Here is a 24430-nt window from a genome sequence, read left to right on the forward strand (position 1 = left end):
ATTTCCTGTACAATTCTTTAATACGTTGTGATGTGCGTAATAAAAAATAAACCATGAAACGTACACTTTAACATTATGCTCTTCCTTTTACAAGGACATGAAAGAAAAGTTTAGTGTGGATTGTACTACTGTGGAGTTTGAAGATTACATAAACTTTCATACAAGTTTGTAACGCTTTTAATGGACATCACACAATTGACGAAGGAACCTACAAAATCTATAACGTGAAGCCACAAAGTAAGTACTAAACTCGAACCTGTTTTTAAATTAAAAGTCCCAAAGCGCTACATTAAATTAAGATTTTCGGTTATGTCAGATGTTATACTTTTAACTATTGTAAATAAAAACTTATTTATTTACAATTTACAATCATTATGAGTGTAATTTATATGAGCTATTAGTAACTGATTTTAGTGATAGACAAAAAAAAGTTTATAATATATATATATATATATATATATATATATATATATATATATATATATATATATATATATATATATATATATATATATAATTACACTATTTTCTGTTGTGAAATATAACGTATATCATATATAGAGATAATAATAATTAAGAAGGTTACAGACACCACATGGCTGGCTTCTGAAACGAAATGGGGCTTTTAATTTGCCGGAAGTTCAGATGTCTCTCCACATCAAGGATTTTAGTCGCTTGTTGTCGCTGTGTCCATGGAAAGTTTGTGTGTGTTTTTTTCCTTCCTGAAAGTTTACGCAGGGCTGTTGCGCGCATCCAACATGACAGAGAAAGTAACGGACATCACGGCTGGCAGGCAAGTCATGTTTAATCATTGTTCAATGCTCTCTCTGGCAGCACATAAATGTGTTTAACGGGGTTCAGCACAAGGTTAATTGTGAGATACATATAACCCCGACTCTTTCGGGCCAGAAGTTTGTTGGTCAGCGCAGATAACGCGGAACGCAAGAGTTTGAGTCGAGGGGGGTCTCCCGTCTCTGCTCTCCAGCAGTTATGACACCGCAGGAATTATTTTGAAGTTGAACTTGTGCATTCATTGTTTCGTGTAACTCATAATGAGTGTTGAGGTTTTGCACTCGCAAAGTTATAATGAACTTGACTCTGGCACGCGAGGGGCTGAAGAACGTTTAAAGGGATCACGCAGTTTCCCAGCGCGCGTCTGGCTCGGTCCGAAAGATACGTGAATTACGTACAGTTTCTTAGAATTTGCGTCATTTCGAACGGGCGATTAAAGAAAGCACGGCAAAATTATTTTAAGAATTAAAAAAAAAAAAACTGCACGTGCTCATGCGTTCACGCCCGCTCAGAAGTTTCTTAATGGGATCGATTTAAGGCTGGCGATTACGTAATTTTTTTTCAAACACCATATACGTTGTTATTATTTATTATACATAATAATAATGTAAAGCGAGCTCATTTGCATACTCACGTGAAATAGACTCGTCAAATTGTATGCATGACTTTATGCAGATGTGCTTTCTAGGCGACTGGAAAAGCTGCTTTTACTCAAATTTATGATATTTTTTTAATAATAATTATAAAATTATAAAATGACAAGCTTATTTGCATACACATGAAAAGGGGCTCGTAAGTTTGTTTCATGTGCTTTTTATTGTCTGTATCAAACCGCTGCTTTTATTTCAGTTTATGATTTATTTTGTTATTATAATAATAAAATAATAATAATAATAATATGAGATACACTAAATCGCATGCACATGTGAAAAGGGCTCGTGAACGTGTATGCAAATGAGTTCACACCAAATATGATTTCATCATCTGGGCCTCTGGATGTTTATCAATTAATCGCATCCAAAATACGTTTTTTTTTTTTTTTTTTTACATAATATATGTAGGCCTATGTGTGTTGTGTATATTATGTTCATATAATGTGGATGCATGTATACATACATGTGTATATTTCAGAAAAATATTGAACATTTATTATTATATATTATCAAGTTCAGTAGGAACAATCACTTCTTTTAATTGTACAGTCAAAAAAAAAAAAAACAATGCAAACCATTTCATATGAATAGTATTTATTGCTCACAACCAGATAATCCACTTCTAAATAAACAAATAAATCTCACATAACCAAACCTTTACCTTTGACTAAAGGGCATAAGTCTGGTCCATATCGCAGCTTATTCTGTAGACGCCTTTTTAGACAGGAAGTGCTTATATAGTGACCCAACACATTTTGATTAGAGGCGGTTCATATGAGATATTAATAGATTTGATTATACCACAATAATCAAAACAAACTTTGTTAAATACATTGATTAGTTGCACCTTGTAAATCTGACAACAAATCCAGTGTTGTTACTATCGGAAGTTGTGTAAAATAGGCAGAGGTCTTTCAGACTAATTCTGATGCAAAATTCATTAGCTGATTATTTTGTACTTTTTAAATATTTAGTACACTTAATTGAAATAATCAGAGTCCAGAGTTAACTTTTTACTACACCTGGCCTGGAAATTTAAAAAAAAGTAACTTGCAGAAAATATTTGTAACAGCTCACAAAAATGTGTTTTGCATATATTAGTGTCTTTTTAACAATAGAGCCATTAAAAGGCTACATTTACGCGACAACGATGTAGTCAAAAACTGTACTTTTTTTCCCTTGCAGTTTTAAAAAGTTTTGTGTACACGATAATGGTTTCAAAACGATTTGCGTTTACACACATCAGCGAAAATTGCCAAAAACGCTGTATTATGTATGCCAGACCTGTAGTTGGCGCTGTCACCTTGTTAGTAAACAGTACCTGTAGGAAAGTGACGATTATATGATGGTCTCTGCTGTTGGTTGTAATATTGGTGAAGTAAATCCACACTTTACTGAAGAATCGTTAGCAAACTCTTGAGCAGCAACAACAGTACCATGTACTCCGCCATTGTTGTGTATGTTTGTTCGCACTTGCCTTTAAAATCAACACTTACTGCGCATGCCTACATACGTTATAAGTACTACACATGCGCATGACGTTACCATTTTCAAAGATTCCCGTATTGGATGTTTACACAGAAACGATAGCGTTGCCATTTTCAAAAACTTGCACTTAAATGTGTCGTGTAAATGATCAGGCAGAATGAAAAAAAAGTTTCCAGTTTTTGGCTGAAAACATTGTCGTGTTAACAGCCCCTTAGCTTCCTTAAATATAGCCTTTTTGTGTCAAGCAGCCGATACTAAAAAATAAACCATGCACTGTTGTATTTTCTAATGTAGGTTATTTAAGATGATACTCTCTTTTGGACTTTTGCGAGTGTTAAGTTTAGACCATGTGTGATATTTATAACATGCATCAGTACAGTTTCAGCTTTTCGTGTCTAGACGTTGGGTGTATACAAACTAAACCTTCTTAGATCTTTCAAATGTACAGCCGAGTACAGAGAAGTGCTGATGCCACACGTTCACATATAGAACAGGGGATTCCGTTTCATCATGTGTTCATCTCAGACTGTAAGAATCCCCTCATTCCCACACTCACTGGCCCCTCGACTCCCACCCATAGGGGAACAGTGTGTCGCGATGTGACTGTGTGATATGGTCGAAGGAGCCTTATATGCTCAGAATAGCGCATTTCTTTTGTGTGTGTGTGTGTGTGTGTGTGTGTGCACGCACTTCCTTTTGATCAACCTCCTCAGGCTGTGCAGCCTCATAAAAGGGCGCAAAGCCTCAGTTTATGCACTTTTCTGCCCTCTTGTTTGTTTTTTTGTGCATGCTGGTGTCAGGGAGAGAAAGAATGGCTATTGAATGGGCTTCTGCCAGCAGGAGAGAAAATTACAAAGTAGCTTTGTATCATGGTCGCGGTCGAGTCAAGAATGCTGTCATTGTGTGTTTGGAGATGCTGAAAGTTTGTCTAACAGATGCACAGACATCGTCGAGTGCCACTGAGGTGTTGTAATGTGTTTTTGCTCGTTTGAAGGCACACTTTGGAATGCCTCCCACTAAGTGTGTATAATAAGTGCTCTGTGCTAAAGCAAGCATCACTAGTGCAGTTGCTCACGTTTAGAATTAGAGCTGTGTTCAAAGTTTATGGTAGTTTGTGCTATCGACCTCAAATCGGTTCTAAAAATCTGAATTATGATTTTCACACAGAGGATGATGAACCTACATGGAAGACATATTTTATTATTTATGGACCAGTGAGGCCTACGATCAGTCATCTCCTAAAAGAAATGCAAAACCTGTGCTAATTAAAAGATTGATCCAAAATTTGGTAATATTATAGCATAATGAGAAATTTGTAAGCATTTTTTGGTGACCAGTGATTTTTAACCAGGAACAGTAACAATGTGAGGATAAAAAGATAACTTTGTGTAGTTATTGAAGTAGTTATAGCAAAGTCTTGAACTTGGAACTCGGGTCACCATGAGCACAGTAGCTCTGTATGTCGACACACTAACCACGAGGCTTTTGGCACCGACTTTTTGCCCATTCTTAAGGATGTTTTGTGAATCTGGCCTCAGAATATGATGGAGACTTTGGGCTGTTTTGATTTGGGTCAGAAAGCAAACACCCAGCAAACCCTAGTAACCACCTTCAAACACCCTAGCATTGTGACTGTGATTTTTTTTTTTTGCACGGGCAATTTTTTTTTATAAAAACGCATACACCATTTTAAAATGTTTGTTTATATTTTTTCACTACCCTGAAAAAATATTCTTCTTTTCTGATTTTCAAAAAAAATAATGTGTGTGAGAATGCATGCTGGTGAAATGGTGGGCTTAAACAATGTCTGGACATTTTGGCCAGCTAGGTCAACGGAAATGTGACGTGAACGCACACATACGCATACAAAGGGGAAACAATCCCAAGAGCCCCTTCTTTTTCATATCCTGCTGCTCTGGCTGTTAGCCAACCATTCCTCCAATGTTAACTTCTTTAATTTCTAAAAAACATGATTGAACTGCTTGCATGGTATGCTGATGAATTAATCAAATTTATCATAATTAATTGCATATATTAATATTGTGATGTGAAAAATCCCTTTTTTTATCCTAGACTATATTGTGGCAAACAAAAGTAAATGATTAAAGGCATATTAAAAGAATGTGTTTAGGATTTAAAGTATTGTTTGTTTTATTTAAAATAATTGAACATAAGTTTAAAGCTGCAGTATGTAACATTGACAGCCAGTGGTTGAAATGAGTACTGCAGTCCAGATACAAATAATTGGAGAAATATATAGTTGTTTCTCCCACTACCTCCTCAGACTTGATGTTTATGTGGCCAGATGTTGCCAGATTGAGGACATGCAGCAGGAATGATCATAACTGACAATGGAAGTTGACCATTAGATTTTTCTTCATTTTAATATGCCTCTGGTCATAGTGCTTTTTAGAAGGATGCTGAGGCTTTTTAGTTCGGTTAGAATCTGGGATATCTAACCCAGTTAATTTGTTGTCTACCAGGGCTGTAATATGATGTATTTACTGCCAACTGGCAACCCAGGGTGTCCTAAAATCCTGTTGGGTAAATTGGCAGCGGGCGAAATCCCACAGACCAAAACAAAAACAGACATTCCGACACGGAAATGTAAATAATATAAATATCTTCAGATGTATTATGATATTTTTATGCTTTACTTCAGACAAATTACTTCTAGCTTCTTTAACACCAGCTTTCCTTCCCTAGTGATCCATTTTACAGTCGGGTTTGTTGGTCTGGCCGAGGTAGACTTTTAACACTTGACTTGTTTGTGCATCTTTGAGGTGTGCCTCGCTGTTTTTCAGCATCTCACGCCATAAATGCCTTTTTTTTTTTTAATAGGTAACTTAGAAAAAAAGTGTCTGGCTGTGTTTCATTCATCTGTTTTCATTTACAGTAATGTGGCTATGGTTGATAAATTTAGCAAGGTTAGTTGCACGCGCACTTCCAAAAAAATGGTGGAACTTCAAGCATGAATTGCTCTGATGGTGAGAATAGGAAGGGATATCCTTCATAATATCATTACCAAATCAGGGGGTGTTATTAATTGTGAAATGATTTATTGTGGGGGGAGGGGTTGCAATTTTAAATGTAAAGATATGGTCTTGTCCTTCAGTGATTTTGTCCTGTGATCTCGACCCCACCTTAACGACTTATTTAAGTTTTGCTTTAACTACCAGACCTGTCACGCCTAAAACCTTGAAGTCAATGTTCATATCTGCAAGTGAATAGTGTGTGTGTGTGTGTGTATAAGAAAGTGGTCACTAAGGCAGGGCAGGGTTTCCTGTCTCTGTGAATAAGCCCACTGCCTGTCTGCTTCCCACACTCTTAGGGCTGCACGTTCTCAAGTTTTTCATTAACCGTTAACCGAGGCCCTTAGCGGTTAATACTCGGTTAACCATAGTGTGCCATAGTAACCATAACCATAGTAATTTCCGGACATTGGCCGAAAAAAAAAGGAATGTCCGACAAAATTTAATCTCTCCGGTCAAATTGTCCTATTAAAACTGCCTAATAATGCCGCCGATTAACACAATCTGAATTTGAGAATAAGCCTAAAATGTATAACAAGCAGACTCCGCGGCCGCCTCGCTAAGGCTATGACTATGTTTGACACGTACAATATTTGAAAAGCGATAATTATTTATTTATTTATTTAAATTACATTTATATCTGAATTTATGTCAACCTATAGACTTTCAAATATCAAAATGTCATGAATTAATATGTATTTTTGTATAAAATGACATATAAACATATTTTCCTATTATACTTTGCCTGGAAACGCTTCCAACAAGGCGTCGGTTCTATTTCTAGCATGCACGCGTCGAGCCGCGCCTGAGCCGCGCGTCTCACGCAGGCAGTCGGCAAGCTCTAACCTGTTAACATGGGAACCGAATTAAAAACAGACACGCCACGCAGTTGAGATGCTTTCACGCATCCAGTGTGTCCTGACCGGCCTAATGATGCCCGGGTGTTGGCTGTTGAGATTACAACAACGAGGTTGTACTTAAAGTATATCTAAGCACTGTATTGCAATACTTGCATTTTGCCCCGTCACTCGTATTAGCTCGCTTCATATTAGAAAAATGACTTCTTGTGGACATTACAAATGTCTGGGAGCGCTCTGGCGGTCTCTGGTGGTGCAAAAATGTATTACAACTAAATTCAATGCACGCCATTGACGTCACTTAACCGAGCAAAATGTTTCACTCGGTTACACAATTTTTAACGGTTAATCGGTTAACCGGTTAACCATGGACACCCCTACACACTCTTTATTTTTGTGTCTCGTTATTATGTTCTCATGTTTGTGCGAAGTGTTCGTTCCGTGTTTTTTGCACGCTCTCGTCGAGTCATAAGGAGGAAGCAGACGTGAGGTTTGCATTTTCTCTGATTCAGCAAAATTACGTGTTTGAAATCAGTTTCTGAGACTCGGTATCATCTGGGCACTGCTTTTATTATCACGACCCTACAGTACAGGAAACTCGCTCTGTGTGCCGAGCTTCCAAAGACCCCAGCCGGGAAGTTAGAGGTTGCAGATGTAATGGATTTAAAGTCGAATTGGAATACAAAGCACGGAAATTACACCAGTGCACTAGGCTGAAGAAGTGTTGAGCTTGAATGATGATTCTAAATGGTGTGTGTGTGTGTGTGTGTGTGCTCGAGACGGTTAATGTTAATAGAGCAGTGGATTTGTAATGGTTCCTTTTGTCCATGATATCTGTTAAACATACACAAATACATTAGCCCAGATTTATGTTTGAAATCAATGGTTTGAATGAATCTTTTGGGGGGTGGGCATGAGGATGAAAAAAGTAAAATTTTTAATTTTTTTTAAATTTATTCAATGTAAAAAAAAAATTCATCTGAAATGTCTAAACAGTGTTATTCTGTTAATCTCTTTCACATTATAACAGTAAAGTTACAAGTCTTCCTGATTTTTCATGGACTCAGAGTACTTGTAGCCTATATAATTGTTTTCTATAAAATACTAGCAGATACTTTTGGTGATATAGAAAGTGGTAGTTCTTGCATTATTAGATTTATCAACAATAAAAAATGTACCTATCAACACAATAACTACATACAGTAGCAACATCTAAAAACAATCAGGGCACCTTAACAACCACATAGCAATGACATGGCAACCAACCGCAGCAGTCAATCACGGTGATGACTCCCAAGTGTTAGAGACTTTTTTGCAATGTTTTAATGCTGTTTTGAAAACATATTTTGTATATCATGAAGCTGCATTTGTACTGATGCCAGACTTAGTGACCGTTCATACAGAACATGTTTTTAGATTCCACTGTACTGCTTTTGCATTGTTTTCTGTGTAAACATGCACTACATGGACATAATTGGCCATTGTGCTCACATCTTGCACCATTTGTCTTTCGTATGGTACAGCTTTCTAAAATAAAATGTATTATATGTATATGATACAATGTGTATTTTAATGTATTTGGTGTGAATGGCCCTGCTCGTTTGCACTGAATAATGGTGATATATATAATTAAATTGATGCATTTAGCAGACACTTTTATCTAGGGATGCACCGATCAGGATTTTTCATGGCCGATTCCGATACCGTTTTTTTTACAAACAAACTGGCCGATTCCGATACCGATTTCCGATTTTTTTTTTTTTTATCTTTAAGCAACAAACAAGAAAGAAGGAAAGTGTGCATAAACAAGATGTTTATTTGGTATTTAATAGGCCAAACTGGCTTTTGGCTATTGAAAACAATAACTGCAACCATCTGAAATTAACAGCAGTAACTGCACAATAAGTAGCCTACATTCAATACAAACATAGATGTTACAGACATCAGCATTTAGCTTTTGCGTTGAAACTACAGAAAACTGGCCTTAAATTTAAAGATTAACTGTAACCATGTGAAATTAAAGGCAATAACTGCATAGTTCTACAATCCAAACAACACAATCAACACACATTCAATAAGATGTTTCTTGATCAGCATTCAGTATTTTAGTTTTTAAATTTGGTTTTAAATAAAAAAAAAAAAAAGGTCTTTACGAGTTTCTTTATTTACAGACTAAATAAAAGTATGCTATATAAATAGATTATTCCAAAATGTTAAAATCAAATAATGTTGGTGCGAATAAAACAAAGATGCAAAGTGTTTTCATTCATCCAATAAAAAAAAAATTAGGGTAATGATTCACGTCTATATTTTTTTTCACTCAAGTAAAAAAATATAGATGTGAATCATTACTCTACATTTTTTTAATTGGATGAATGAAAAACTTTTTCTCAGTGTGCTACAGCAGGTGATTTTTAAATCAAATTAATTCGATGTAATTTTAAGGTAAAATAAAAATAATCATCCTATACAGAACTGTCGTTTACTTCTGGCTTTTCAAACGTTTATGCAAGTTCCACTTTACAAAAAAAAAGTTTTGTCACAGTTTAGTCCGTTTTGTTTCTCATCCAACATGTGAGAAGTTGATCTGAACATCTCTTCACGGTCTACTCGTGTTCAGGCCAGGGCTCGGTCGGACCGGTAACAGTAAGCTCGCGCAGCTTTAGTGCACGCAGAAAAGGGACTCTTTATTTGTGCGCCAGTACACCAACGGCTGATCGCTTCCTGTTATCTGTGCCTCAGACATATAGCTCTGCATTTCCAGTGCTGATCGGCTGCCCGTGTCCTGCGCACAGATTTTGAAAAACTTTCCACACAAATTACATAGCGAACGATTACAATGTAGTCTGTGCACGCGGTTCCGATTTATGGCTGGTCAACCGGTGCATCCCTACTTTTATCCAAAGCGACTTACAGTGTATTCAGGCTAGCAATTTTTACCAATCATGTGTTCCCAGGGAATCAAACCCCCAACCTTGGGCTTGATAGCGCAATGCTCTACCAATTGAGCTACAGGAACACTATATGATGATCATTTTATTTATTTTTTGGTTTGCATCCATCATGTTCCAAATACAAATGTAAAATAGCCAAATGAAAATATTTAATTCAGTGAATTATCAGACACATTGGTGTTACCACATGATTATTTAATTTGAAAAAAACTATCTGGTGTTTATGTAAAAATAACTATATTATATTAAGCTGTTGTAAAACAATTTAAAAGACTTATATCTAAGCCCAGAAACAGCATTACTGGGGTTGTAAAGGCTACAAAGTGAAAAGTATATGGAGAGAGGAAAAGATTAGTGTGTGAAATGAATAAGCTAATGGCGTGAAACAGGAAATGGGTTTAAAGTATGAGAACAATGAAGTGGCTGCGTGAGTGGAGGTTTAAAGATTGGTGCAATAGTGCAGTGGGGATGAAAAGAAAGCAGAATGATGGGTTATTGCAAGAACGGGAATTGAACTTGCATGCACGTGAGGGATGAGGAAGGGAAAAAGAGACGCCAGAGAGGAAGTGATGTTAGTCTGTTTGGAGCTTGCTGAGTCATTAGTGGGCCGGATGATCACTGATAGAACGAACACCCAGGGGCCAGCGCAGGGGGCGGGACCACGTCTCACGGCATGTGCGCTGAACAACAGCACAAGTGCGTGAGGCGAGAGCACGCGCTCCACAGGACTGCCTGTGCTGTAAACACCATGCATGTCATGCATTATGCTGAAAACATCAGCTTATGACTTCCCAAGCTGGTTAGATGCTAGTCTGGTGCTGGCTGAACAAGAAAGTATTGCTGGTTGATGAAGTAGAACATTACTGCATGATTTGTGGAACACAAAAGTTGAATTTGTATTTGGTGAAAGAACACCAGGTTTGCAATGACAAGAGGGAATATAAATGATGGCAAAAGATTACTTTTTTTTTTTTTTTTTTTACCAGAAATCTATTTGATTTTGATTTCGTGCCTCAAACAGAAATTGTAGAAAAATGGTTTTGCAATGACAATAGGGTATATAAATTATGCCAAAATCTTCCATTACATTTTCCTGCATCTTGCATTTTAAATGCAAAAATGCATTTGGTCTTTTGGTTTGCGCACATAAAATGAAAACTTAATTTTCAATGCTAAAATGCTTAAAAATTATAGCAGAAAATAACCTTTAATTGTCATTTGTTAAAAAATTTACTCTATGCATTAAAAAAACATTGGCTATTTAATATATAAAACCATTTAGGTTTGATTTCCATCAAATTACTGTTGTGAGATATATACTGTTGTAAAATGAGTCAAACTGTGATGGTTTCTGACGTTGTTCGTGATGCCAGAATTAGCGTTTTTGAGCAAACCATTCCTTGTGCACAAACCACCGCACCAGCAACACATCTTAAAGATGTTTGCATACAATTTTGGTCGTCGTGTCAAAAAGTGCTTCGCTTTGCACTCCAAAGAAAACGGCTATATGTGTGATGGGTGTTCCTCTCCCTGTGTAGGTTAAAGCTTCCTGTCACCCTATAAGACAGCAGTGCGCGTCATGCTGTCTATAGAATGGTCCCCTCCTCTTTTTTTCTCTCTATGCGAGTGTTGTGGTTTTTCTGATCTATTGCTTTCTTCATGCACTAAACCTTCATTTTGTAATGCCTTAGGGCTTCCAACGGAACTTTAAGAACGCATTTACTTCTCACGCAGAGTTAAACGTTCACAGGCGTCCGAGAAGGCCACGCGCTGGTAAATGAGGATGTGGGGAACGAGAATGGGGAGATTGGTTCCAGTTGTGTCGCAACACGTCTGGTGCAGCCCGTGTGCAGATTTTTTGAATCTTTTGATCAAATGAAAATTTCCCCTGGCTGCAAATGGCAACTGTGATCTGATTCTGAAGGTGGTTTGCACCATGTGTGGATTGACTGCACACGTTCACGAGCTGATTCCGCATCGAGAACCGCGGGCCCGTCGGTGACTTGTATCAGATGCTTTGACACTTTCAACTTCCTCAGTCTTCCTCTTCACATCAAAGATGTCCTCACAGATATTTCTGCCTCTGACCTGAGGCGTGTTATAAAGCAGCCTGAGTGATATTAGTCACTCTCTTCCTGTACTGGAGAGCTGAATGAATGAGTGAGTAAAAGTGAAGAATCCGTATCGTACCAGCTGAGTTCGAAAGATGCCGTCAGTGATGTGGTGATGAGCTAAACTGATACGCTATGTTCATGTTCATAGAAAGTTGGGTTCAGTGAACAGTTTCGGTACAAAGATTCCTACGTCAGTATATGCACTGCGCAATCAAAGAGATGAATTGTTCATGCATTCTAGAATTTTAAAAAAAAGTAATCTCTTTGATGCTGATTGGTCAATACAATAGCAACGAAGGATCTTATCTTTTATTTTTGTGACGTATATGATAAAGTACTATTGTATAACATGTAGGACGGGATTTCCTTTTATTGGTTGATTGGAGAAGTTCCACGTATGTCACGAAAGAAGTCTGTAGTTTCACCAGAAGATAGAATTATGCCGAGTCCCCTGTAAACATGCACAAATTTGTAAGATAGGCATAAACATACATCATGGCACTACACATGCACACAACTTTTTCGAAGCCAGTTGGGAAAGTACTCCGATTCAAAGATTTATTTCGGCAAAATTTTTCCAGTTAGGCATATTAAGGACTGGATTTATTTAAAAAGGCAAATTAGCGTGAGGGCGCAATCCTATAAAAGCACCACTGGGAGTAGAAAGTTCTGCAGGTGATTTACTGAACATGCACAAAATAAAGAACAGCACAGCCAATGATAATAAGGTACATTTAATCTACTAACAACATGGGCTCAAATCGCTTAGACGTGCTTTTTGGTGGTGCAAATATCAGTAAATTGACTACCGCAAACTTTTGTAAATGAGGTTGCATGATTCATCTACATAATCTCCTACCATAATTTTTTTTTTTTTTTTTTCTGGAAGGCAAACTCCTACAAAAGCATATACAATAAAGGCAGCCACAGTCCACGCTTTTAAGTGCTAATTTCTCACTGCAAGTTTATAGTACAGAAAGTTTTAAGAAAATGTACTGGAAATATTTTAAACCCTAGTCACAGCGCTGTCTCATTATTTATTGCTTATTGGTGCCGTTTTTAATGTTGTTCATCTGTTGTTCACAGTGATTCCCTGCTGTGCTGGTTCCTGCAATGAATGGTAACACTGTCCAGCAGACCACAAGCACTGCACCGTCCATAGCGCCTCCTTGTGGATGGAGGGAGTTCTGCGAGTTGCATGCCAGCACCACGGCCCGAGAACTTGCCCAGCACTACCGGCGCTTCGTCAGAGAGCGGCCGGTGCAGGATGTGGTCCCGCCAGAAAGTTTCTCAAAGCAGTTCAGCGCTCTCTTCCAGCACCACTTCAGCTGTGAGGTGGCTAAAGATGCAGAACCTGCCCTGTGGCCTCCACTGCCTCCTCCTTTGCTGCCCATGACTGGCCGCTTACGCATCACTTCCTTCTCAGGGGTGCTGGATTACCGGGAGACTGCGCGGCCAGGAATGACTCCATTAGTTGCCGTGTTGGCACCCAAACCAGATGCTGCCATCGTCCCTAGAGAACAGGAGCAGTTGCTGCGATGCTCTCCCGCAGACACTACACACAGAACGCGGCATCATAGCCAGGAAGACGAACACCTAGAGCAGAGGACCGGGTCTGAACGATACTCACCCACTTTGTTTTCCTTCCCTTCCCGTAGTGATGTAACCAACTTTTCCGTCAGGGGATTTCGAGAAAGCGTATGCCGATTCTTTAAGAAATCCCCCCAAACTGATGAACCTTCAGGTAGCCCAAGGGACGATTCAATCAAGGGGGGCGGACCCTCAGCGACTGTTGAATGCACCCCTCAAACCCCACCTCAGACTGTGCAGGTACCCGCCCATCACACCTCGCAGAAGGGTGCGCGGTGGGAACGATGGAATCTGTTACGAACTGTGAGACGGAGGCAAGAGACAGGAAGTGTTTGTAAAGAGGGGCAGCTGCGGTACCTGGAGGTGGATGACACTATCTCAGACACACCCCCGCATTGGCTGCGCTGCCACCTGCAGGTCAGGAGGATCAACGAGCACACCGCTAGTGAGAGGTACCAGCTGGAGCTCTACGACCCACCCAAGGTAAGGCAAACTTTCAAGATCTTCATATATCTTAAGTCAGTCAGAGTGACTACTGCTGTTGTTTTTGGCCCGATTTGATAATTGTATTATTTGTAGTTATTGTTGGCTTATAATAGTTTGGTATATTGGTCACATCTTTTAATATAGATAATTATTTTGATATTTAAAACTTGGGAAAACCAATTGCGTTTGTAATCTGGTGTGATTTGTTTTGAAGCATTATATGTTTTTAATGTGAATGCGAATTAAGAGCTATGTTGTGTTTTAGCTTCTAAAAATGTACAGTTCTTTCGAATTTTTTCAAATATGGCACGCCAAGATGTATTTCCAGAAGTTTAATGTTAATGAAGAATCACAAAAGAACCAATGCGTTTTTAAATTTTGGCATGAAATCTGGGGTAACTTGTCTTGAAGCATTAGGCTAAAATTTAATATGCAAATATTAATTGCATATTTAATTGAAATGAAAAGATTGAAGAGCTCCGTCATGTTTAAGTTAATAATTTTTACATTTTATTCATGTACAATATGTAGCTATTGCACAGAGTTTGATGTCAGTGACAGTCCCATGCAAGAACACGTGACTTGACTCATTATATTTAAATATGTAAACGCAACTTAACTGTTGTAGCTATAAAAATGTAAATTCTATTCACATATATTCAAATATGGCATGTCGGTGTGTTGCATTATGTTTGTTGTTGATGGCGTCTTGCAAGAACCAGTTGCCTTTTTGCGTGTTTTGTTTTGGAGCATTATACTTAATTATCTGCAAATATGAATGAAATCATTCGTATATATTCAAATATGTCACTTCAAGATTTGTATTGCACAAAGTTTGTTTGCAGTGAACAACTCACAAGAACCAACTGCTTTTGTAACAGTTGTCTTGAAGCCTTAAGCCCAATTTATACTTCTGCGTCGAACCTATGCCGTAGGCTATGTGTAGTACATCGTAGCCTGATGTGCACCTCTCCAAAAATCTACGCGGACTACAAGCGCTGTGATTAGTCTGCTAGAAACCCTCCCTCCGTATGTAATTGAGTTTTATGTGTGTTTCTGTGCACTATATTTTATAGGGGTGCACGATAAATATCGGCTGATAATTAATGCGCATCTCGTCAGTAAACCTGGTTCTCTAATCAGCAGAAAATTCCATCAGGTGCGTGATTTCACAAGAGAAGCTTTTACTTACTCAGAGCCGTTGTTAACTGACAAGCTGCGCAAATTCATGTTCATTATCAGACTAGTGGTTTGCATGTGTACTGCACGTCGACGCGGACCGAGTTTAGATCCAACCTTGATGAAACTCACCTACCTGTGATTTTCTAATGATCCTGAAAACACAGATTAGAATGCTCAGGTGTGTTTGATTAGGGTAAGACCTAAACTCTGCAGTGCATTGGCCCTCCAGGACAAGATTTGAATAACCCTGGCCTACGGTGTAAAGGCTATGGCGTAGGTCCGACGCAGAAGTATAAATCAGCCTTTATATTTAAATCTATGCAACCATAAATGAGATTTAGGAGCTGTGCTGTGTTTTAATTAATAAGGCACTTTGAGATGTGTTGCACCAGGCGTCATGTCACTGGCATGTGAGAACCAAGAGCAAAAATTGTGAGAAGGTCATGAGGCCTTAAATTTGAAAATATGTGAATACAAATGTGAGCTATGGCCGAGTGGAGGATTTAATAACAACTTTTAATATAATATTTAGCAAGTTTAAAACGATCTTGCATTCTCCTGCATTTATTCTTTTGTGCTACATGGGTTTAAAACAAGGGTAAATGATTGATGAAAATGGCATGGGTCAACTAGTATGTGATACTTTCACATTAACACCCATTTAGCCTAATTAAACCACCCACATTTAAGACAAACAGCCAATTTGAAACAGGATCTGATTGATAATATTATGTGTAATGAAACTAATATGGACACAATTACAGTTTTGTCTGCCTTTCTCTCGGCCTTGCTCCATTTCTCCTGGTCACACAGCATGATGGCCTAATTGCTAGTTTTGTTAGTTCATTCAGGCAGCAAATGACGTCTGCTCACTTTAGGGGTCACAGCACGGCTGTATCAAGGCTTTGATTGGCTGCTGAGGAATCTTGGCAGAGATGCAAGGATTTGCTCTGAATGTCTATGTAAGGGAAAAGCAACGTAGGCCAAGAAAGTTCAAACACTTAAAGTCTATACACTCCAGTAAATGTCAGAAGCATGCACACATGTTTTAGTTTCAAATTAGCGATGCATTCATAGGTTCTTTTTTGGGACATTTTATTAGTTTAATCATCTTAAAGAGAGCAACTTGTATGCTTTTGCTGTGCATTCATCATAGTTTATTTCGCTGCATGCATCTTATGTATGTGTGTGTTTAATGTGTGCACTTATGTGTGAGAGCGTGGAGGCTGCATTTTAGAGTGCACACTAGTCCATGCCTTGATTCTGTAGCTGTGCACTCTATGTTTGGTGTGTTCACTACAATAGCAACAGTGAGGGTAGATATGCTAAGAGAGGAAGCTGCAGACTGGCTGATAATTTCTTTGCGTGAGAAACTTTGTTTCAGGGAAGTCCTAACTTTAAAACCAGCCTGTGCACAGCAGATAAATTAGTACGATTATCTGCTGTCAGATTTCACAGAAGTGTTGTATTATTATCAAGTCAAAGATGACTAGCTAGTCCAGAGGCAAAATGCTAACATATTGTGAGCGTGTGTGTGTATCTATATATAATATGCATAGCAATGTAGCAGATGCAGTTTAGTGTCATTATGCAAACAAATGAGACTGCAGAAAGCCACAAGCGACCAATCAGAATCAAGCATTGGAAAGAGAGCCTCACAATGTATATGTGTAGCAAAACTGTACACTTTCTTGCTTTGTTATGTGTATGTGATGCTTTTTGGAAGGCTTGTGAAAAACATCTGGTGTTGGCCTCAAATTATATTCATTGGGGCTTCTAGGGTTGGAGACCACAGACTTTAATTGCCGATGTAGTCTGAACAAGTTTGGTCGAGTGCTTAGAAACCTTAAAATGAAAAGAAGATAAATATGGACACCATAAAAGCCAGCAGTGTGCAATGCATTTGAGCTCATGAAGAGTGGATTTGTGGATTGGATGAATCTTTAGAGATCTGTGTTGTATATGTCGAAGTCTTCTGATGTGGCTTGTTAGTGTGTGATCAAGCAAGAAAGAAAACCTGCTGTATCAAAATTAGATTTTACATTTTGCAATTATAGTCTTGTTTTTCTATTATTATTTGCTGCACAACAATTGCAGCCAGTGCTGTGGAAAATATTTATAATTCTAGAAAACCGCATCCTCCCATCTGGAGCGTGTTAGAGCTTCACGGTGACCTTATGCACATACAGATGCTGACACAACTACATCCAGAGTCATTTCAACACTTTAACAAGCCAACAACCAAATCAGTTCTGCAACACAGTATTTGGTATAAAAACTGGCTGCATGGATTTAAACTGAAACTAATGTCCAATTGCATAAGATATGGTAGTTGTTTATTGTGTTTTTATAGAGTGAAATATTGATAGCACATCTTACAGGCCACCTTGGTTCTGGCAGTATTTTTCTTATTTTCTTCATAAAGACTTCGAAAAATATTGAAGCAAACCAACTAGCTCTGAGATTATTCACAATTTGCTAATTTAGCTATATTAAGCATATATAAAAATATAAATAAAAATGCATTAAAGTAAAAAAAAAAAAAAAAAAAATACATTATTCTTTATGGAGAAAATGAATGTGAATTTTTTTTCTTTTTCTTTTTTCTCGCAGAATCTGACTGTTAGGCTCTGTTTACATGCCCTCGTTTGTTTTCCATTTGACTTTTGAAGAAACGGTTTGAAACTTGACTGAAACCCAAACTGAGACTCAAAAGTTTCATTTCTTAACATGATCAAGAGCTGCTCTGACCTCGTACCCATCTTTATCAATATGAAAATCTGCAGATTGATAAGTAGGCCACAGTCATCAGTCAAAGCGAAATCAGACATGTCCCTTTTTCCCCGAAAGCATAACACTTGTCAATTTAAAACCAAGAATTATATCACACTCAGAGATGCAGACAGCAGCAAGCGCTCTGATGCATTTTCAAAGATGTAAAAGCACGCACGCATACGGTAGTTGCAGACCGTGCGCTGGTACACATGATGATGATGACAAAAGCATTTTTGGTTTAGATTAAAACTGCAAGTGATACTTTTCCTACGTGTCAAGTTTTTATAATTTGCATGATTTAATTTGAATTGTATTGCATGCATTGTTTTCAGTGTATCACCCTTTTCTCGTGTCGTTTCGGAAATGCCTTATTTGAAATTGTACTTTTCATGTCACTTGTGGTCTGTTTGGCAACCCAAAACTGACTGATCTTGGGGATCATTTTGCATATTTTTGGACTTGCATAGTATATTTATGATACTAATAAATGTTATTTATGACAGCTGTTGCTTGCATGAATCAATGTTTACTGATGTAGCGCAATCATTAGTAGTGAAGCATGTCTGTCAGCATAACAGATTCACACTGGTACACACTCTCGGCATCTGCAGCATCGGGATTGAGATGAGATCCTTTGTTTGCTTTTCATATGACAGTTCCTCATCTTTGGGTGGTTGTGTGTTTTTGTGTAAAACACATTCACTCAATCCTTTTGAGAGCTGTGTGCTCAGAGGACAAACATGGTCATGTGGGTGTGAAACAGCCGCTTTGCAAAATATTGACAGTGTAACATTGCAGTGTCGCCTGTAATTCAACAGCACAGCCCCATGACGCCTGTGTTATGCATCACTGAATGCTTATTTTTTTGGACTCAGCCACTGTTGAAGGCCCCATTGTGAATATTCACAACAGCTGTGTGGTGTGTGTGAAATACTGTATACAATGAGTTGTATAGGTCTTTTTAGGATAATTAGTCCTAATGGTAACACATAAGTCTAGGTACCAATACTTATTTTGACTAGTTTCTTATTAGCATAGCTATTGTTAACATATTTGCTGTTTATTAGTACTTAAAGCCAGAGGTGGGTAGAGTACCCAAAAACTGTACTCAAGTAAAAGTAAAAGTACTTCTAGAAATATTTACTCAAGTAAAAGTAGTAGACAGAATAGTTACAGGGTGTCAGGCCTCAGGCATCGGAGAGGCTTTTATTAACAGAAAATGACAAAACACAGGGAAATAAGAGTGTCCAAAATAGATGGGGAATCTGGTGTCCTCATCGTGCTAGGGGGTATGTGAAGGGCAGGTAGTGTTCATGAAGGAAGGGTCCAGGTAAGGGGTGGAGTCCGGCATCCGCACGCTCTCCCCTCTTCGGTCTGGGGCGCAAAGGGGCGGTGGTTTCTTCCAGCGGCTGCATCCATCTCGCTGGCCTTGGCAATTGAACTAGACGACCCGGCATCCTGGCCGTGTAATGGGCACTGTTCTTAGCTCACGTCTCTGGCAGCATGGGAGTCCCTCTATGCACCCTTCTTGGGTGAAGGGTGGCGATTAAGGGACGGGGTGGTGATGATAGTTAGGAGGGAGGCAGGTGACTCGTCACATTAACCATTTTTTTTTTTTTTTTTTTGTGGACGCATAAATGTACATCAGGGATAGGCAACTCCGGTCCTGGAGGGCCACTATCCTGCAGAGTTTAGCTTCAGCCCTCATAAACACTCACCTGCCTGTATCTATCTAGTAATCCCGAAAACACTGATTGCCTTGTTCAGGTGTGTTTAATTAGGGTTGGAGCTAAACTCTGCAGGATAGTGGCCCTCCAGGACCGGAGTTGCCTATCCCTGATGTACATAATCCACAAGCAATTGCTAATTTTGCATCAATGTTCGTGTTTTCAATTTCGCAAACGCACAGTGACTGCCAAATTTCAAATGAAAAAGCAAAGTCCATTTGCAGCTGTATTTCCCATTTCTTATGAGGAATGAGCCTGTCATATTTAAATAACAATATTATTTACCATACCTGCTTTTTCACTCTCTCTGTGTCGTGCATGTAACCTGACAAAATTCAAATGGATTCAATTCTTTTTGCATTTAAATTTCTGATGTCAACACATAAACCTGTCAATCAGCATCAGGGGTGGGACTAAAATTTTGGGCGTGTTTGTGTTGGGAGGTGATGTCATTCACAGATGACCGTGCTGATTGCTTATATATATATATATGTATGTATATATGTATGTATATGTAGTCATTCCTTTGAAGTATTAGATGACTAATCACACGTTTATTCATAAACAATTTAAATTATTAGGGATGCACGATATTGGATTTTGGCTGATATTCGATATGCCGATATTTTCAAAATAATTTTGGCCGATGCCCATACCGATACCGATATATATATATACAAATTTTTCGCCTGATATATTTAAACTTAAATTTTACTGAAGAGAAATCCGTGTATCTCTTCTGTACTGATTCTACCATAAATGTATTATTTTACAAATGTAGACAGACATTCACACCTGAAAAACAGGTCTTGGTGCTGCTCAGGATGATGGCTCTTAAGATGTGTAATCATATTTGTAGTGTTGAAAGACTGTTGTTTTACGCCTCCTCGCATCACTTGTGCTTTACAAATATTGCAAATAGCAACTTTGTTATCTGTTTGACAGATCTCGAAATGCCTCCACACAGCTGACATGTTGTAAGTTTAAGTTTTTGGCGCTCAAGCTACGTTCATGGTCGTCGCGCGTGCACACGCCCCCCTATCGGTTTGGCTCATCGGCAGAAATATTCATATCGGCCGATGCCGATAATGGTCATTTTAAGCTTTTATCGGCCGATACCGATGTTGTGCCGATATTATCGTGCATCCCTATAAATTATAAAAGTAGGGCCTTTCGCACCACGGGAACCTTTTCATAGTACCAGAATTAATTGTTGAACTAACCACGTTTGGGCGTTTTTGCATCAGCAGAACGATTTTTTTTTTTAGTACCGGACTGCCTTTTTCGAGAACCAAATTAGCTCCTACTCCGGAGCAGTGTCTAACCAGCACAACTGGTACTAACCGTGACATAAGTAGACAATGATTGGCCAGACGCGTTCGAAAACACCCTCATCCACCATGATTTACACTGCTGTGTAAACATACTGTAAGCATTGTGTCAACACAAGTATGATGAACAGCGATAGATGGACAGATGCTGAAGTGAAGGTACTTGTAGCTAATGTAACACTGCTGGTTTTCATTGGAGATTTACACCTGGCATTTTCTGTCTGACCATTCTAGAGAAGCATTGGAATTATGATATATATGCAGATATGAAATGCATGTTATAATGCAATGCCAGGTGTTGTTATTTGTTATTTCTGCATTGCATGAATCCAGCGGTCTTTTGCGTGTCAGAATGAGCAGAGGCCATCTCAGGTGCAGAGGCCTGCTTTGTTTTGAGTTTTGTTGTCCTGACGTGAGCACATGGTGTTTAGGTTTTCTCAGCGTGGTTTTTAGTGTGTGCTCATGTGTAAAGTATGCCTGGGCTCTCTAATTTGTATATCAAAGGTGTTTGCTGGCAGCGTGTTTGTGTAAATGCAGTGAAGTGTTGTGCAGTGTGTTTTTCTCTCAGCTAACAGCTGGTTCAAGATGGGTCTACACTGCAGGTGGCGACGTGACGCTCCAGTTTTGATGCGTCATACCAAGACCGTTTCGATGCAGTATAGATGCTACTGTCAGTCATTGCAGTAGGTGTATTTTTGATTTGTTGCATTGTGTTTGTGATGTGTACTGCAACACAAATTGTACAAGGAATGTAGACTGCGGTCATGTTCCAGGTGAAGTAGGCCTTTATTCAAATGATAAATTACAAGAATAAATGACAGTCCGATTTGCTTCTGCATAAAGTTGAAAATGAAACAATTTTGTGGTTGGATTAGGCAGATAAAATATTTACATTTATATCTTTTTAATGTAAAATGTTATTTCATTTTTTATTAAACTTTGTTCATCTTCGTAACACAAATGAAGATATTTCTGATGAAATCTGAACCCTCCACAGACAGCAACACAAGTGAAATGTGCATGCTCTCCTGTGTTTAACGTAATCCGCAGCGCCATACGCCTGTGTTGTTACATGCAGAGGAAAGAACGTGGATGTGTTTTGATGCTCTCCACAATGGTGGCACATCACAGCAGATGGGAAGAGAAGTCGTTTTTCTTGTTTTCTTTACGCACAGAAAGTATTCGCATGGGTTTGTAAAAATGCAGTTGAACCCCTGACCTAACCCTAACCCTATTTTATCGATGTCCTTGTTACGTTTATGGGCCTGGGAACATTTCAGTTGTGTTGCTGTCTATGGAGGGTCAGCGAACTCTCGGATTTCATCAAAAATAACTTAATTTTTTGTTCCGAAGATGAACGAAGGTCTTGCGTGTTTTGAATGACACAATGGTATGTAATTAATTGCAGAATTTCGATTTTTTTGGTGAACTATCCCTTTAATAGATAAATATTTATTTATTTATTCAATGCAATACAACAGAATAGCCTTAGATGAGTAGAATATTAGCCATGTATTAGTGCTTATTAAGAACATATAAATGCCTTATTTTACTTGACCTTACTCTAAATCCCAATACCTAAAACTAACAACTACCTTACTAACTATCACTAAGCAGCAAATTAAGAGTTTGAGATAAATGTCGTAGTTAATAGTTAACAAGTGTCACCTATTCTAAAGAATTCTACCATGAATGCCATATCAAGATAGATTTTTCATATGAATAAATATGAAAAATCTTTATGTAACAAATGAATAACCTAAGATGATTGCGTGTCAAAAATAAATAAAGAAAAATAAAATATAACATGCCTTTACTTTGGACATTGTTTTAAAATGATAACACATTATTTGTCAGCAATTTCTGAATCACTTACAAATTGCGTATTTTTCAAAGAAAAAAAAAATTATATGGGAATTGCATTATCCAAATTTTAAGAATATCGAAAATTCTTATTTGTTTACCTCTCACCTACCCCAAATGAGAGCATATTAGTTTCTGGCATGCAGTGAATCGCTCGCAGTTGCAGTCTGGCTATGAGTGGATTTTAGAGCTATATTGCGAGCATGTGTGGGCATTGTTGCAACTCTTTATTTTAAAACCTGCAACCGCCGAGCTGGTATACCTGACCTCAGTGAGCTACCCATGGAAAGCACCGCTCGCTCCCCCTCAATCTCTCTTTCTCTCTCTCTCTATTCATCTCTGTGTCTCGTTGTGTGCGTGTAGGTGCTGTGGTTCAGCTCCTCTAGTCCGTAAACAGGATGCTCGCTCGACCTGTGTGAATATGAAGATGAATATGAGTAGCAGTGTGTGTATTTTTTCATGAGTGTACATGTATTTTGTCATGTTGTGTCATTGTACTCACACTTTCCAAAGTGCATTTGCATTTATTGTGAATAAGCCAATAAATATTTTTCTGTAATTTAAGGGCCCAGAGCATTTTCTCGACATGTTATAGTTACTGCTGTGTTTTTGAATCTGCAGCTACAGATAAACCGCTCAAGCTGGGAGAAAGATTGAAATAAAAAATGAGGAAAAAAAGAAACCCTTTTTGCTAAATGCATTAATGCACTTTTTAAAAAAAATGGTTCTTAACTTTTTTCTTTCCTGCCGTTCATTTAATGCAAAAAGCACTTTATGCAATAACACCGCTAGCAGTGGATGACAAGTGGTTTTGCTCACTGTTTCAGATTACAGAAAACAACCCTTTAAAAAAAAAAAAAAAAAAAAAACAGAAAAGTAAGATATTTGTCCATCATCAGGAGGTTTTGACTGACACAGGAAGCTCTCTTTTTTTTCTTCTGCGCTTCTCCCTCTCCCTCTCTCTATCTCTGTGTCTTTCTTTCATGTATATTTTCTCAGTACTAAAGCTGTGGTGGGGCTTTCGAGAGCAGCAGAAGTAAAGGTCAGAGTGATTGTCACTGTGTTTTAACAGTGCACAGGGAGAGAAAGAGAGAGAGAGGGAGGTAAATAAATGTAGTGTAAAAGTAAAGGCTGTGAAAACCATGTGCAAACCATTCTGACCTAAGAAGGGATCAGTCGTAAGCACAACATGTACAAATGTGTGAGTGTGTGTTTTAAAAAGAAATGTTCAAGAAAATGTTATGCTGAAAAACATGCTAACTGTCAAAACCACTGAAGAGCATTGATATTATATACTGAATATATACTCTCAAATGTATTTTGAAGTATATATGGAATTATTTTCAAAAATGTATGAAATACAATTGAAATAATATTAAATTGAATTATTATATGTACTTTGTTGGCCAAATGGGTGCACTAAAAGCAGAATTGTATTGTTGTGCGCCCTCCCTCATATATTATGGAAGAAAAAAACAACTACTGTAGGGGTCAAAATCTTTAAGTGTCTATGGAATTATTTTCAAAAAAAATGTAGGACAAATATTAAATTGAATTATAAAAGAAAGCAATTTCTAAGCGGTGCT

General features: G+C 38.1%; 1 protein-coding gene across 1 annotated transcript in view; it reads left to right on the forward strand.

The window, feature by feature from the left end:
• Positions 1 to 632: 632 nt before the first annotated feature.
• Positions 633 to 24430, forward strand: part of sh2b3 (SH2B adaptor protein 3) — a 39634-nt gene continuing 15836 nt past the window's right edge. The window contains exons 1-2 of the mRNA XM_052556269.1: positions 633 to 793; positions 12977 to 13963. Of these exons, the coding sequence (XP_052412229.1) occupies positions 13004 to 13963 (960 nt within the window). The 5' untranslated portion in view covers positions 633 to 793; positions 12977 to 13003. The remainder of the gene's footprint in view (positions 794 to 12976; positions 13964 to 24430) is intronic.

This window comes from Carassius gibelio, chromosome B5, assembly GCF_023724105.1.
Source record: "Carassius gibelio isolate Cgi1373 ecotype wild population from Czech Republic chromosome B5, carGib1.2-hapl.c, whole genome shotgun sequence".
In the NCBI taxonomy this organism is placed as follows: domain Eukaryota; kingdom Metazoa; phylum Chordata; class Actinopteri; order Cypriniformes; family Cyprinidae; genus Carassius; species Carassius gibelio.